The 16194-nt window shown below is 42.3% G+C and overlaps 2 protein-coding genes across 3 annotated transcripts in view; both read left to right on the top strand.

The window, feature by feature from the left end:
- Positions 1-16194, top strand: part of LOC123700143 (filamin-A) — a 74978-nt gene that overhangs the window by 36795 nt on the left and 21989 nt on the right. Inside the window, exons 21-27 of the mRNA XM_045647278.1 lie at positions 4568-4707; positions 12492-12617; positions 13615-13735; positions 14022-14095; positions 14696-14852; positions 15520-15728; positions 15917-16096. Coding sequence (XP_045503234.1) covers positions 4568-4707; positions 12492-12617; positions 13615-13735; positions 14022-14095; positions 14696-14852; positions 15520-15728; positions 15917-16096 — 1007 coding nt within the window. The remainder of the gene's footprint in view (positions 1-4567; positions 4708-12491; positions 12618-13614; positions 13736-14021; positions 14096-14695; positions 14853-15519; positions 15729-15916; positions 16097-16194) is intronic.
- Positions 1-16194, top strand: part of LOC123700154 (ATP-binding cassette sub-family C member 4-like) — a 219903-nt gene that overhangs the window by 4275 nt on the left and 199434 nt on the right. The window lies entirely within an intron of this gene.

Consider the following 16194-nt stretch of genomic DNA (forward strand, 5'->3'; position numbering starts at 1 on the left):
TGCAATTAAATCAAAATGTATATATTTGAAGACATTGTCACATTGATGTTTATATTGACCTATTTAAAAAATATTACTTATTGGAATTATATCAATATTCCTGAACTTATTCCCGATTGTCCTGAAACCACAGCCATCCAGCTGACAATTTTTTCAAATAATTTTCTTTCAATAATTTAAATAATTACAATGTAGGTATGTTTTCTTTATATTGCGATGTTATTAGATATTTAGATTTAGGATAAGTATTACGTAATTTTGCTATGCGCTTAGCAGAAGACTCATCTTCATCAAAACCAGGGTCGTTGGTAATCTGATAAATAATAATAGTAATTTTAAACTTTGCGTGGGAAAACATAAAGTTTGATTATAATAAAAGTCAATTACTCTGGTCCGTCAACTACAGACCCGTTCAATTTATGAAAGCTATTAAAATTTTAGTTACACGATGAAAAATATCCTTTGAATCGAATTCTTCGTAGCCAATAACGTTTTCAGAATATAGTTTCTACTGGCGGATTTTTTAAATATGAATATAATTAACATTTATGTTTATATTTATATTATATTTAAGTTATTTATATAACCGTATTTGTGTTGCATAATATATTTATAACTGATTAAATCCTCTGCTATTAATATAATTCATCAGTCTGTTTACAACCTACGTTTGAAGATCATGCGTCGGCTTTTATAACAGTATTTCAATAATATGTATTCACTTTGGAAGGAAATCGCTCATTATATTTACATTAGCTCACAGCGATTAGGTGATATATTGCTTCTCACTAACGTAATATGAAATAATCGTGTGTCGTAATCACGTTGTAATGCAAACGGAGAATCCTTAGTAACCATCCGGTTTCTCGTTTCTTTAACATTTTGCTGATTAGGTAGTAATTACTCGATTATCCCAGCAATTACATAATAGATTTCTGCTAGAGTCATAATAGAGAGAGAGCTGAGCTCAGGTACATCGTCGCAATTTTCATTATTATAAGTTGTAGTCGTTCAGCGAATAATATGCATATTTACATTTTTTCTATCCTCATAAATATTGTTATAATAAAAGTGTACCGAGTACGATCTTTTAATCCTTTTCTAGAAAAAACCGATGATGCGGAAATAGAATTTTACTGAAAAGAAAAAACATTTATCAGAGGTAAATGACTGCCGCTTGCAGCGACTTTTTATACGAAGAATTGCTTTATGCTTGCACAGCGAAAACTTAAACGGTTGGACAGTTATTAAAATTGTTTTTATATATAAATACGGAAACAGTGATTTTTTTTTAATAAATTTCTTACTTTAATTCGACCCAACCAAAACCAAAACCAAAACCTATATTTGTGTATTTTTAGATACGAATGTAAATTATTCACCTTGAATTTCTTTAAAATGTGTTTATGTACACGAGCATCCTTACTTCATAACATTGTCGATTTGTATAACTAGTGACCAAAGCAATTACGAAATCAGTCTACTTTGTATGTTTATAATTATAACAGACTTTAATTTTTCTCAGCGGATCCAATCACTAAATTCGATTACGCAAATAATCTCCGCCAAAATATCGGAAAGAGATCATTAGTCATTCATTAATATTCATTATGAAATAACATTTACCAATGTTTCTCACAAAAGGCAATAAATGATCATTCACGCTGTCTTGCCACTAATGGCTGTTCACGGGATGCTGAATTATTCACTCTATTTATGTAAATGGTCAGATGTATACGTAGCTTAATATTAAACACGCGTTTGATTTCTAAACCCATGTCTGGTTTTCCTGTTTATCTTGGAACGTAATAGCTTTTGTATGTAAGCTATGTATGTAGGAGTGGCCACACCAACGTGAGAATGTTCAAATTGCGCAGTTACAATGTTATTATAATATGTATAAAAATATCTAAGTAGGTATATTTATCTCCATTACCATACGATTGCTGTATACATATTTCAGCTCGTCAGAATTTGACTAGTTCAGATTCAAAAACATCGTCAAAGATAGCAAGAGGCCCACAACCCAATTTGCAGTCGTTTGTATTTGATAAGCCTCTTAGGTTTTGCTTTTGACCATTAATCCATCAACAAATGGACGTCGGGTTTCGCTCCAAATTGTTTGCACCAAAAGAGGCACAAACCAAATCCTGCTAAAAAAAGTATCCATCTACCTTTTATTACATACGAAATACGGAAAAATATATCCTGATTTAATACGTACGATACGATACGTATATTCAGAAGCTTTTTCACGAACTTTTTTTTTTGTTCCAAACTCTCTTCTCGTTTACAAAAAACATCTGAGTTTGTTTTCTAGTAAATACTTAATATATCTAACTTAAGTTATCAAGCTAGATTAACTTCTATAGTCTGTATGGCTGTGAAATTAACGCTGATCATATAGAAAGTTAACGTGGATCTTCTGAGAAAAAAGGAAATCCACTATAATTATGGCCCTTTCTAAACATGTTGTGGAATAAAACTTCGAATTGAAATAGTTTTCGAAACTCCGTATAACTATGCAAGCTTTCGTAGTCTTTGTCGAAACTTATTCTAATATGTTTATATCAAGTTCATATTTTGTAATAATTTATGGGTATATATTTAGTAGTAAAACAAACTTATCTGCTGCATTGCTTTGCAATTACACATATGTTAAATACACTAATGTGTAATTATTATTTATGTAGCCAGGCTACGTGTTACCCTACTAATTAGCAAGGGCATGCAAACCTGTGAACCGTTAAGTTTGGTGTAGCGAAAATTCTAGGACAGTAACGGGTAAAATCAAGTTAACATAATATTATGCAAAATCAGATATGTTAAAACGTATTCAATTACCGTGGTGATGACAATCTAGTTAAATAATCTAAATATAAATTTATTACGTGTTCAACTCATGCGAATACAAAGCATAACTTACCACTAATCTAATATACCTAATATAATATTAGATAGAGGTACATTTGTGAAATATGGTAGCAATGTTATAAGATGTGTTTCAAATAATGATTAACATTTTATTTAAAGTTGAAAAGGCACAAATTAATCTGCAAAATTTAACTAACGACCTACCCCGATTTGGCACGGGTGCAATTATGCGTGTTGTATATCCAAAAAAAACTTTCTCTTGAATAGCTCTATCTATTAAAAAACTCGCATCAAAATCAGTTTCGTAGTTTCAAAGATCTCAGCATACATAGGGATAGACGGAAAAATTACTTTGTAATACTCATTAAGACGTGATAGTGATAAATAAATACATCTAAATGTATTGGGGAATAATACTGTCTAAAATAAATCAAATGTTCAAAGAGATTATACGAGCAGTATTCTCATCGCAATTTATAATTAGATTCCATTCCTAAATGTTTCTAATGTTAATTACTTTTGCTTCGCGTCTTGTTTTATTACCGAGGGTTTTATAGAACGAAACGTGACAGCTAAGATTAAAAAATACGAATAGCAACAAAATCAAAACAAACGACAATAGGTAACACCACGAGCGTTCAGCTGTTATGTTCGGGATTTTCGAGATAATAATTATCCTTTAATCTAAGTTACTTTCTATGTGTGTGCCAAATTTCATGAAAACCGGTCCGCAGTTTTTGCTTGAAGGAGTAACAAACAAACATACACTTTTGCACTTAATATAGGTAATGTTAGTAGGATTTACCATTACCATTCTTAAGAGAATTAAACCATGCTCTACGTTATAATTATTATTGACGTGAAAATATGCAATACATAGTCAAAATAGCGCTCTACAAATTTTCATACTAGCATCCATTAATATTCAAAATTTGAAGTACCTATTCTTCCGTCAAAGTAAGGTAATATTTGAGCGTTCTATTTGCATAAATTCCTCGTTTCCTCACTTACCTACTACCTACTTCAGCCGCTACAAATAATTTTGACAAAATGATTGATCGCCCTTTTGTTTGCTTCATAGCGATTGTTAGGTACGCTATTATACAATATTGCTTTTTCTGTATTTATATCATTCGTTTAACTCAAATCTCCCCACGGCCACGTAGCAATTCAAACGTGATTTGAAGGAATTTAATTAAAAACATGATATTTATTAAATAGGTATGTGAATGTTAAACAAATCGTGGAATCCTGTTTTGAACCGTTTCTAAAATAAGTTATAAGAAACGAAACGAACAATTTCTTTCAAAAACATTTTAGGACTTTAATTACCATATAGCTTAGCCATATAGGTATTATGTATCGTTGGCTTGGCTATGGCTAACTGTTTGATTATTGTGACTAATCCATACTTATATTATAAATGCGAAAGTAACTCTGTCTGTCTGTCTGTTACTCAATCACGTCTTAACTACTGAACCAATCTGCATGAAATTTGGTATAATTGATACCCGAGAAATCCCACGGGAAGGAAACTATGCGGGTTTTTCTTTAACTGCGCGGGCGATGCCGCGTGTGGAAAGCTAGTTGATAATAATAAAATTGGTAAGTATACATATGCCTATTCTTATTGGTACACACCCTAATTGAATACATAATACATTTATTTAATTTGATATCGTTATGTGTGCAGGATCTCCGTGGCAAGTCGAGGTTATGGCAGGGCCGGCGGGCGGCGGCGGAGGGGAGCCGACCAGGCTGATCCCCGCACGGGTGCCTGCCGTCTTTGAGATTTCCACATCACCTGGCGCATCCAGTTTTAGCAAAAACGAGGTAAAAGGTTTTTACGAAAGGCATGTTACGTAGCCTCACATATGTACATAGGGATCTAACGTTACAGCCTAAATGTCAACGAATAGCAATGAATAAGAAGTAGGTACCCAATATTAATATTACATTTAAAATTTCATTTACCCAATAAATATTTTTATACCTACTATTAAAAAGTAGGTATGTTGATGGTTCGACGGTTATACGTGGTAGTAGGTTCTCATATTATCATATTCTTGAACTTATGATCGGTAAAATATGACATCGTTTAACATACCAGCTATAAAAGCGTAATATCGGCATTGTGTAAAAAGGTCGGTTTTATACCATCATTTATAATAATAAATCTAATCTGTAACTTATGGGTAGAACGAAATAAAGATTATCAGCGGAATTACTGCCTATTATTAAAAAAATAGTTACTTAAAGTATATCCTAGAAGGCAGGTACATATTTTACACACACGGAAATTCCATTTGTGGATTTAATTTTTAGAAGCCTGATAAACAAACATTATTTATATTGTGAAATACCATAGGTACAAGTCTATATGTATATGACATTTAATAATTATAGTATTGATAAATGATATTCGATATTAATAGAATGTTTATGTGGCGGTGATATTTTAGGACTACTTAAGTGCGTTTAATATTGAACTTCCATTTGTCGCTTCCTCCACGTCCGCTGTACGCCTACAATATTCTTCCCACTCGAAACGAATATGAATATAATACACATCTAAACACTCGTAATATACATTTTTACCTTTTTTTTTTTTTTTTTTTTTTTTATTTTTTTTTTTTTTTTTTTTATAGTGGGGAAATCTTCCAAAGATACCCACGGCCCCCGGGGAAGGAGCCGTGGGTTATGTCGGATTCTTACCGACTAAAACCCCACTGTGTTCCGTCGAGCCGCTTTAATGAGGGGGCCGCGGGTATTTGTTAGAATTCTTCCGCAACCCCCTCGGCGGCAGCCCATCTCCAGGCCAGGCGCAAGCCAAGAACAGGAAAGGTGGATTGCCTGCTCTTCCCTCCCGTTGGCGGCATGAGCGGAACACGTCTCAAGTCGCCTCACCGCACCGGACGATGGATTACATTCCCCGTTCCACCGCCCGGCGCCCTTCGTCAAGGAGGCACGTTGCGACCGTGTAAAGCGGCCGCAACACGGCGACGACGCCCAATAAGACGTCTGCGCCGGATCGGGTCCGCGTGAGGATCCCTCTCGCGCACCCGCTCTGCCTCCTCTTTCTGCGAGATCACGCTCTCCGAGAATGCGATCACCGCACGCCAGGATCTGTCGCCATCCACCATTGCACGAGCAACGGAGGGTAGAGAGAGATCCGGCCCGATTATCGCGACTAAGCGAGCACGGGGCTCAGCCCACGCGGGGCACACGGCAAGAGTGTGATCTGCCGTGTCCTCCGGGCAGGCACACCAGTGGCAGACCATGCTGGGCTCCCTCCTCGCGACTTTACACAGGTACCGCCCGAAGCAGCCGTGCCCGGACAGTATCTGCGTAAGGTGGAAGGTTATGGCCCCGTGCCGCCTGTCGCACCACTCTTGGAGGACTGGACGTATGGCCGCAACCGTCCTCTCACCCGCGCTGGGCTCCTCGAGCCGGCGTTCCCACTCCCGGAACCGCCGCTCGACAGCCTCGGCCCTCCACTCCTCTACTTCCTCGTAGGAAGGATTCACCCCATGTGACCTAGACGCCGAGACGCGGCGATACACGTCCGCTAGCATCTCGGCGTCCAGATCCCATGGCGGCGTTCCGGCCATTACGCAGGCAGCCTCGAAAGACACCGTGCGGTATGCCCTAACTACCCTGAGCGCCATGACCCGCTGCGGCCTCCGCAAGAGGGGTCTGGTACGGGCGCTCAGGGTGTCTGCCCAGATGGGGGCCCCGTAAAGGGCCATGGAGCGGATTACGCCAGTGTATAGCCGGCGACACCCACCCCCAGCACCTCTAAGGTTTGGCAGCAAACTTCCCAGGGCTCCGGCCGCCCCTACAAGACGGGGGGCAAGGCGACGGAAGTGCTCCGTAAACCTCCATCGGCTATCCAACACGATGCCTAGGTATCTCATGGTGGTGGTGACCCTGATCGCTACTCCATCCACCCGGATCTCTGAGCCTGCGCTATGCAGCCTCCGGCGACCGGGAAAGAAGATGGCTTCGGATTTCTCCAGCGCCACCCGTAGTCCCAACCGCCGGATACGGCACACCACCTGCTCAACTCCCGTGGTAGCTAATAAAGCTGCCTCCTCGTATGTAGCCCCACGCGCAGTCACCAGAGTATCGTCGGCGTAACAAGTTACGCCAACACCTGGGAGGTTAGTGGCGCGTAGGACCCAGTCGTACCCGATGTTCCACAGAAGAGGCCCGAGGACCGACCCCTGTGGGACACCGCACGACACTTCCCTCTCACTCCATCCATCGCGGGTTGGATAGGCAACAGTCCTATCTGATAGGTATGACCGCAGCAGTCGCACCATGTAGCCCGGCACGCGATGATAGTGGAGAGCTTGCAGGATACTGCCCCACGGCAAGGTGTTAAACGCGTTGGCAATGTCCAAAGACACCGCCAGGAGGACTTCTCCACTAGCGGCCGCATCTTCTGCGGTGGCTCTCACGCGAGATATCGCGTCGAGTGTGGACCGACCACGGCGAAAGCCGAACTGGTTCCCGCTGAGGTCTGGTCCCACTCCCTCCAAATGGTTGACGAGGCGAGCTGCGAAAACGCGCTCAAAAAGCTTGCTCACCTCGTCAAGCAATACAATAGGCCTGTACGCTGAGGGCGAATCGCGCGGGCGCCCCTCCTTTCTTAACAGGACCAAATTCCCTGTCTTCCACCTACGGGGAAATTGGCCCCGCTCAAGGCAAGCCGAAAATAACCGCTCCACACGGGGCCCGAGGGCTTCCAACGCTAGCACCCACGCTCGACCAGGTACCCCGTCAGGTCCAGGAGCAGTGTTTTTCCCTTTAAGCCGCATAACTGCCGCCTCCAACTCCTCATGGGTAACGGCAGGGATTTCTTCTGCAGGCTCCTCCTGTGATGCAGGTGTCGCCGCCATCGGCGGAGGAGAGTATCTTCCCCGGTCCGGGAACAGAGACACCACAACCTGTTCTAGCAGACGGGGCTCGAGAGACTGAGACAGAGGCGGAGCCCACGGGCGGAGCTTCTGCCTCACCCGTTTATACGGCCGACCCCACGGCACCCGGTTCAGACCCTCGAGCATCTCTTCCCATGCTCTATCCTTGGCGCTGCTGATTGCCTCCTGCAGAGAGGTAACGCACTCCCTGTAGGAGGCATACAGTTGCGCTTCCTCCACTTCATCCCGTCCACTCCGGCGCCGGTGCCTGGTGTACGCCCGCCTCGCAGCCACGCAGGATGCGCGCAGCTGGGCAATTTCGGCGGACCACCAATACATCGGTCTTCTGCGCGGATTCGAGCGAACTCTACTCATGGCCGCATCACACACCTGCGCCATGGCATCAGCCATCCACGCTGCATCGTCCTCTACTGTTGTTGCGATCCGCGGTGCAGGGATCCATGCCTGAACTATGGCAGCCTCAATTAGGAGTTCCTTATCGAGACTACGAATCGACCAACGCGGACGTCCACCATTTAGGGAAGGCTCACCGCGAAACGCGGATGGCGCAGAGACGCTGAAGCGGATGTATCTGTGGTCCGACAGCGTTTCCACATCAGTAACAACCCTCCAGTCAGTAATTCGCCTTGCAAGGGGGGGGCTAGCGAAGGTGATGTCGACGATGGAGCCCCCTCTTTGCCGCACGCAGGTAAGCTCACTCCCGCGATTTACGACCGAGAGATCAGCCGCGACCGCCCAGTCCTGCAGCACCGCACCCCGCGCATTTCTCACCGATGATCCCCATGCCATTGATTTGGCATTGAAATCCCCGGCCAGAAGCACGGGCTGCGAAGGAGCTAGGTCAATCAGTTCCCCCAGATCTGCCAGGAACCGCTCGAATTCATCCAGGCCACGGTTGGGAGAGAAGTAGACCCCGATCACTGTGTTACCCTTGATCGAGGCCGAGACACAACCCCGCCGCCGGACTACCCTTTCCATTACTGTGCCGCCCTGCGTTACGAGCGTCACCAGTCCATCCAAGTCAGCCGCCCAGTTGTCCCGGGACGGCACGAAATAGGGCTCAGCCACCACCGCCACATCTATCCGCCACTCCGCCAGACTCTGGAGCAAAAGATCTTGGGCTCCGGCGCAGTGGTTGATATTGCCTTGGAGGAAATGGAGTAGAGCCATTACTGCGTTTCCATTTCGCTAACCGTCACATTCGCCTCGACGGGCGCGGGACAAGGACACGGTGCGGTACCTGGACCATCGCGTCCCCGATTTCCTCTTTTCCGCTTGGGAGCCTTGCAAGCTGGGCCCCCGAGCCGATGGCCTGCCGGTAGCTTGGCCTCGGAGCATAGAACGCAGCGAGCGGCGGAGGCAGAACATTCCCCGGCCTTGTGGCCTGTTTCTCCACATCGGAAACAGACGTTGCTCCTATCTACGAGCGAATTGCACTCGGCTCTTACGTGCCCCACCTCTAGGCAGCGGAAGCAACGCTGTGGCTTCACCTTGCCAAGCGTGACACTTGCAGAGATCCACCCTACTTGGATACGGCCTACCTGTGCCACCTTCTTTGCCGCGGCTATCGGGCAGCTCACCCAGGCTGAAGTCGAGCCGCGAGAGCCCACGCGCATGCCACTACACTTAACGTGTTCTGTAGGGCATTCTCCTGCCCGAGAAATCGCAGCCTCGACATCTTCAACAGCCGCCGAGTCGTCCAAGCCGATGATGTGCACTTCAGCGCATTTCACCGGCCTGGAAACCTTGACGGTGCCTTCGTCCCAAATCTCCCGCAGCTTTGCAGCGAGAGCATCTGCCTCCTTCGAGCTTGCGGCACCAGGGACTTCTAAGATCCTTGCCCCAGTCGCGGCACGCTTGAACCGCAGCGCACCTACACCGATTTCCGCCAGATCGATCTTTTGGCGTGATCCAGCCATTATAGAGGCATAGGTGACGCCTCGCTCCACTGCGCCTGGCTGCAGAGCAATAACGACAGCCGAGGACGAAGGATTGCGCAACCTCTGCGCCCTCGAGCGCACTCGCGCCGGCCCCTTTTTCTTTTTCGCCTTGCCCTTCTTTCCGACGACCGTCCATTCCTGCTCCAGCCGTTGCTGCAACTGGGGAGCAGAAGAAGTGGTGGGCACAGCCTTGTCAGCTGGCTTGGTCTTTTCCGGCTGCCGTGCAGCCTTCCCCTTGCCCTTCCCCTTGGCTTTTGCAGCTGGACCCGGTTTTGCAGGCTGCGCAGCAGGCTGTTCCGGTTTTCTCGCCTTTGCTGGAGCAGCACCTTTCGCTGGTGCCCCATTAGGGGGCTTTGGCGGCGGAAGAGGAGGAAAGTCCTCGGTTGGGGCTTGCCCAACCGCCATTCCCTCAACCCTGCCATCCCCCGACAATGGGGGCCTCACACACCTTTTTGGAGGCAACTCCAACGCTTCTAACCGGGCGTCCACCATTCCCCCAACCTGCCGCAAAATCTCCGCGGTCAGATCAGAGTCCACTCGCGTTTGCATGGGCTGTGCGGTCCCTATGATAGCCCTAAGCTCTCCCATCTCTTTTCGGAGGCCCGCGATTTCCGCCTGTAACTGGGTGTTCGCAGCTTGCAGCTGCCGCGTCTCCTCTGATGCAGTACGTTGTGCAAGAAGCACCGCCGCTTCTTGAATGGTGTCCGAGGCTTCCTTGAGGGAACGTTTGAATGCCACCCTTAGGTTTGTCGATTTTGCACGCACCTGCTCGATGGCATCCAGGCTCTCCTCTATACGGCGTTGGAGGGCCGCGGTAGAATCGTCGGCAAGACGTCCGTCCCCAGTTTCTCCAGCGCGGGAGGTACCGGCTCGAGAGGCTCGGGTGACCTGCGTTTCCTCGCTAGCCTCGAGCTCCGATTCCCTCCGTACGCGCGACAAGGCCTTCCTAGCGGCTGTCATGTCCGCTAAGGTCTTTCTTGCAGAGGCTGTACCTGCACAGAACCCCGCTGCTGCAGCCCCTCGCCCTTTGCCCCTTTTCGAGGCTTTCTTGGCCTGCCGCGTTCGGCCTTCTTCCGTGGAGGAGCCTGAGCAGCTCGCTCCAGAGGACCGCTTTCGCTTGGCCCACAGTCTATCCTCCTCATATGACTGGACCGTCATGAGACTATCTACGGACGTTGCCGTGGACAGCCCACTGGGTCCAGTCTTCCTCCTTCTGGTTTCAACGCGCCCCGTTTGGGTGCGCGCCTCTACCCCACGTTCCGTTTCGCTAAGCTTATCGGTCTCCGTTAGTCGTTTGCCAGTGGTCAGTTGCTCAGTAGCATTAGGGCCTGATGCATCACCCATGTGGCGGCCAGTGCCCCCTCCAGAATACGATGGGGCTGACGGTACTGTCCCGTCGGGACAGTCCCGTGAGGGATTCTCCACACTCGAAGCGAGGTGGTACCCTCCTGGAGTAGTTTTAGTTTTATTGACCTCCATTTTTGCTTTTTGTTAACCAGGGGGCGCTCCCCTGAGACATCTCTATCTGCCGGATTCCCACCGACCATTCATCCTCTCGCCGAGTGTCACTGACTTAGGATTGGGGTAATTTTTTATAGGGGTTGTCTTCCCCGCAGTCCCGTAGAACTCCCGGCCCTGTCTGCCATCCTGCGAGCAAAAGCTCCGCTGGCCCCTTCGAGCCACAGACACGCGCCAAAGCGCCATGCATCTCCTATTTACTCTTCTAATAAGAGAGGTACAGAGAGCAACCAGCTCGGTCCATATTCGCTTCACTCAAGGTGCTGGCTTGCACCCCAAGCTACTGAGCCCCTCCGCCGCGACAAGGCTTGGACCACGGGGGGATACATTTTTACCTACGACATTAATATAAAAGCCATTTAACAAACTTTAATTCCTTTCTTAAATAACATGTGTGACATGACATGTCTTTTTTAGATGAAAATTGTAAATATGTTCAAGGTTCAATTGTATATTCTACACAATACTAAGGGCATGTATAGAATATCTGTTAAAATATTTTTACAAAATAAAGATTAAATAAACTTCGTGAAAGTAACAACATAATACACATTATCTGAAAAAGTGGACGAAGTGAAGTGTAAAGGGCAAACAAAGGCTTTTATATATTTTTCACATCATATTTTCAAAGCAAACTAGATTGTATACTTAGTTTTACATCGTTAAACAAAGAAAGTAGGAGAAATAGGATTTCTTTTAACATTTTGTCTTGACCATTAAAGTAGGTAGGTATTACTTTTGTTATGTTCCTTTGAAAATATTTATAAAAGCCAAAAGGTTTTCCTTTTTTGCCACGCTATCCATTAGTGAAAACAGATCGAAAATGGGTGCAGTAGTTACTGAGTAATGAGTTTATAGCAAATGGACATCCAACGCGGCGGAGGACTTTATTTTTTTAAATAGTCATAACTACGGCCAGATTCTTTTTTTTTTCAATAATTATTATTTATAACTCTAATAGAGTATACTAGCTAAAAATAAAATGGACTATAATTCAGTACACCCGCATACTTACCTCGTAACCTAACCTTGTTTAATGGCAGTGAGTTTATTTATTCTAAACCGTATTTGGTAAAATTTTCACATAACATCGATACATCATTTAGTTTATAAAGGTTGTAGTGAACGTTGATATTTCATTTAACCAGTTTAAATAGTTAAATACATAATTAATAGTTGAAGAGAGGTGCTTTAAAAATATTTATTAATTATTCAGGTTGGTATGACCGTCACAGCCCCATCACGAAGACAGGTTACAGCAAGAGTGTTAGATGTGGCAGAGAGACCTGGCGTCTACCGTATCGAATTCACACCTGAAGAAGTTGGCACACATCTCATTGATGTAAGTTTTGTGAACTGAAACATAACGTTATAACATTTTTATCGCTTTCTTAATAAATTTGCTCTATTTTGTAGTTAGAAATTGTGTGGTAGGTATTATCTATGTTTGTCTAGGCAATAAAGAGGAATACAATAGGTATATAATGAAAAAATTAAAATGACTGTGTTTAAATAATTGTATACACTTTTCAAGCGCGACTTTTCAAGTAATAAATGTTATTACTAATTATAAAAGGTTCCTATTACCCAAAAGGGAATCATAAAGTCGAGACACGGCTGTTATTTGCATAGATACGCATTGAAATTACCTAATGATAATTTTGTCTATTTATTACCTACCCTAAGTACCTACACGAGAACCGTATCATATACCTATATATGTATTCATAAATGTCAAACTGGGGGAGTTTCGTGACCTTCACCATCGAAAATATCGGAAAACCTAAAGGGCAACCGTACAGATTCATTTTACACCCGGATCGTAAAAGTAATTTTGTGACGTACCTAGTTGTAACCCAAAAACGAAAAGCTTTCAGGTAAATTGCTATAGCTAAATCAGTATATGGCACGAAATCTTTTACTGTAGAATTTCACCATGTGTTCGCGTAATGATAACGTAGCTTTTAACGTAGTTTATTATACGGGTATACCGGTTATATCTATTCGATGATTTTCTAATTTACATCCCAATTTCTATATTTTAAACAGCCGTCAATCACAAAATTTAATATTAAAAGCTATCTAACAACATTAACATTGACCTGTAAATAATATTGAAGCCTTAGAGGAACTACATTTTATCCAGACTTATTCTCTCATCTCTGTACCAAATTTCATACTGTACCTAGGTACTTAGGTAATAATTTGCCTAAGAATCTATATTCCATATATTCGGATAAACCATAGGGATAAACTTTCTTACTTTCCTGTTCGATTATATTTTTTATAAAATAAGTAGGATATACGTATGATATATATTTTTTTTTATTGAACTATAGGTGTCAATTGGAGAAGAAAAATTAGCCGCTGGACCGCTCGTCGCAAAAGTATATGACGCAAGTCTCATCAAAGTGACTGACGTGGGTAATGCTATAGTTGGACAACAAAGCCAATTTAGAGGTGAGTTCCCACAGTAATTTTAAAGATAGTTAACTTACTACTTAATGTCAACTCAAAAGTAAAATTTGTCTGAGATAACATAACATTTTCTATTGTTATACCTAAGCTTTGTTGGTTTCTCTGCCATATTCATTAATAAATTAATGTTTCCGCTAAATACATATTCAATGTTATAATGTCTTCTATTATCTGAACCTAATCATATATTAGGGTAACTACGAATAGTATTTTTAAGATATTATGTTTTAAAAATAATATTGCCTATTGAAGTGTTCAATTTTTGTAGTGGATGCGAGCGCTGCTGGTGAAGGACAATTAGAAATTTCAATCAACGAGGGCGAAGTTCCTAATCATGTACAGGTAAGAATATATAGGCATAGGCATAGTTATATGCATATAAAAGTATTTATGTTAATTTTGAATTTAAATAATTCAAGATCACTCTAGCCTTATTAATTTTATTAATGTAAAAATGTAGGTGTTGTATATAAAGGCTTCAAGGCCAATTATAGAACGCTAACTTTCCGCCCGCGCCTAAGTCTGTACAATTTTTGACCTTATATTTTTAACACTCTATAGTTACGTAAATTTTCCCAGGAAAAATTTATCCTGTCTATGAAATTTTTCATTACTTTAGGCGTGAAATCGTAACAGATATAACTGACAAAGAGTTAGTTTCAGATTTATTATAATATTAGAATTATTAATTATTAGCTTTGATGCAAACAATAATTATTGGATTACTAAACTGTGATGATAATTGATCCGTTAATCAATTGAATTGAAGATGAGCATTTCAATGAATACAATCGAAATCGAAATTCGAAAATCGAAATTCCCTTGTTCTACATAAAGATTCTAAATAATTCCACGAAGTTTAACAAATGGATGTCTCCATTATTAATACTACATATTTGGAAAATACATTTCGTAAGTAAGTAAATTTCTATTTTGATACAGGTTGTGGGCGGTGGACGTTGCCTTGTTTTTTGGAGGCCTGAAACCCCAACGCCACACCGTGTTGACATAAAGTTTAATGGAGAACCAGTGCCTTCGTCGCCTTTTGTTTTTCACGTAGCACCTGCGCAAAGAGTCTCTATTGATACGTCACAAATAGGTAAGGTATATCTTTGAAATATTATATCTCACCTAATTTTAATCTCTCGTCCTCTCCTATCTAATAAGAATCAACTTCAAAATTTAATTATAATTTCTTCAAAATATTGTAATTTATAACTACTTACTTATCCTTTATTATTATAATATTTATAATCACAAAGGATAAGTACGAATGAGTATTACAATTAATAATAATAATTTTTATTTTGAATTTTGTATGTAAGGTACCTACCACTGGTAAGTACCATCTAGTACATTTTGACATTCTACTTATGAAATTGTGCTCCACCGGCACCGCCGCTATGTTTCATACATTTATCTCACAGATGGCGCACTAATTCAAATAACAAATCTGATAAGAACTTTTTAATTAAAATGATCATCGTCAATAATTTTTCATAACTTTGTATCACAGAACAGTTATTTGTATGAATATGCATTAGGAATATGCATCTTAACTTTAATAAAATTTTTGAACTTGATATCCATACAATAATTAGAATGTGATTTATGTCAAATGCTCCAATTGATTGCTTGTCAGATGTCAGATGATTTATTTGTAAACAAAGAAATTAGCAGCTAGATTATCTAGAGTCTAGCTAGCTTAATATTATCAGAGATGAACTTTACTGATTTAAGATTGTAAAGAATTTTACATTTTACAGAGCTGATACCGGTTGGCGAGTTAGTATCATGCTCAGTTCGCGTGGAAGGATCTGGCGGTGGTGAACTAACAGTTACCGTGCGAGGACCACGAGGGGAGGTGCCAGTTCGTCTTACTGGAGATGTAGTGTCTGGGCTAGTAGCTAGCTTCACAGCTAAAAATGTTGGACCACACACACTCACGGCTCATTATAACAGTCAGCCTGTACCGGTAAGTTAAATATGATCTTAATTGAATAATAAGGAAGCTTTAAATATTAGTTTATTATCATTCATAATTAATCCATTAATTTCAAGCTCTCAAATACATAAATTTTAAAGAATTACTTATAACATTTTTAAACCATAACATTATCAAATTAAAATTCTAAATAAATAAAAGAGATACATCATTTACAGGGGACACCATTCATATGTAAAGCATATGACAGTAAACTAGTAAGTGTTACGGGGGGATCTTTGGCTCAAGTAGGAGTACCAGTACAACTTGCAGTGGACGCAGCACAGGCAGGAGAAGGGAATCTGGAAATCACAGTAGCAGCGAGAGGACTGAATATTCCTACTCAAGTACATCCACAGGTAATATATTATATATTATATGATTTTGTGCATATAAATTAAATTTGCAAATAAATATTGTTTTGGTATTTAGGGGTAGATGGTAGTCAATCAAATGC

This window comes from Colias croceus, chromosome 2 (genome assembly GCF_905220415.1).
Source record: "Colias croceus chromosome 2, ilColCroc2.1".
Taxonomy (NCBI): Eukaryota; Metazoa; Arthropoda; class Insecta; order Lepidoptera; family Pieridae; genus Colias; species Colias croceus.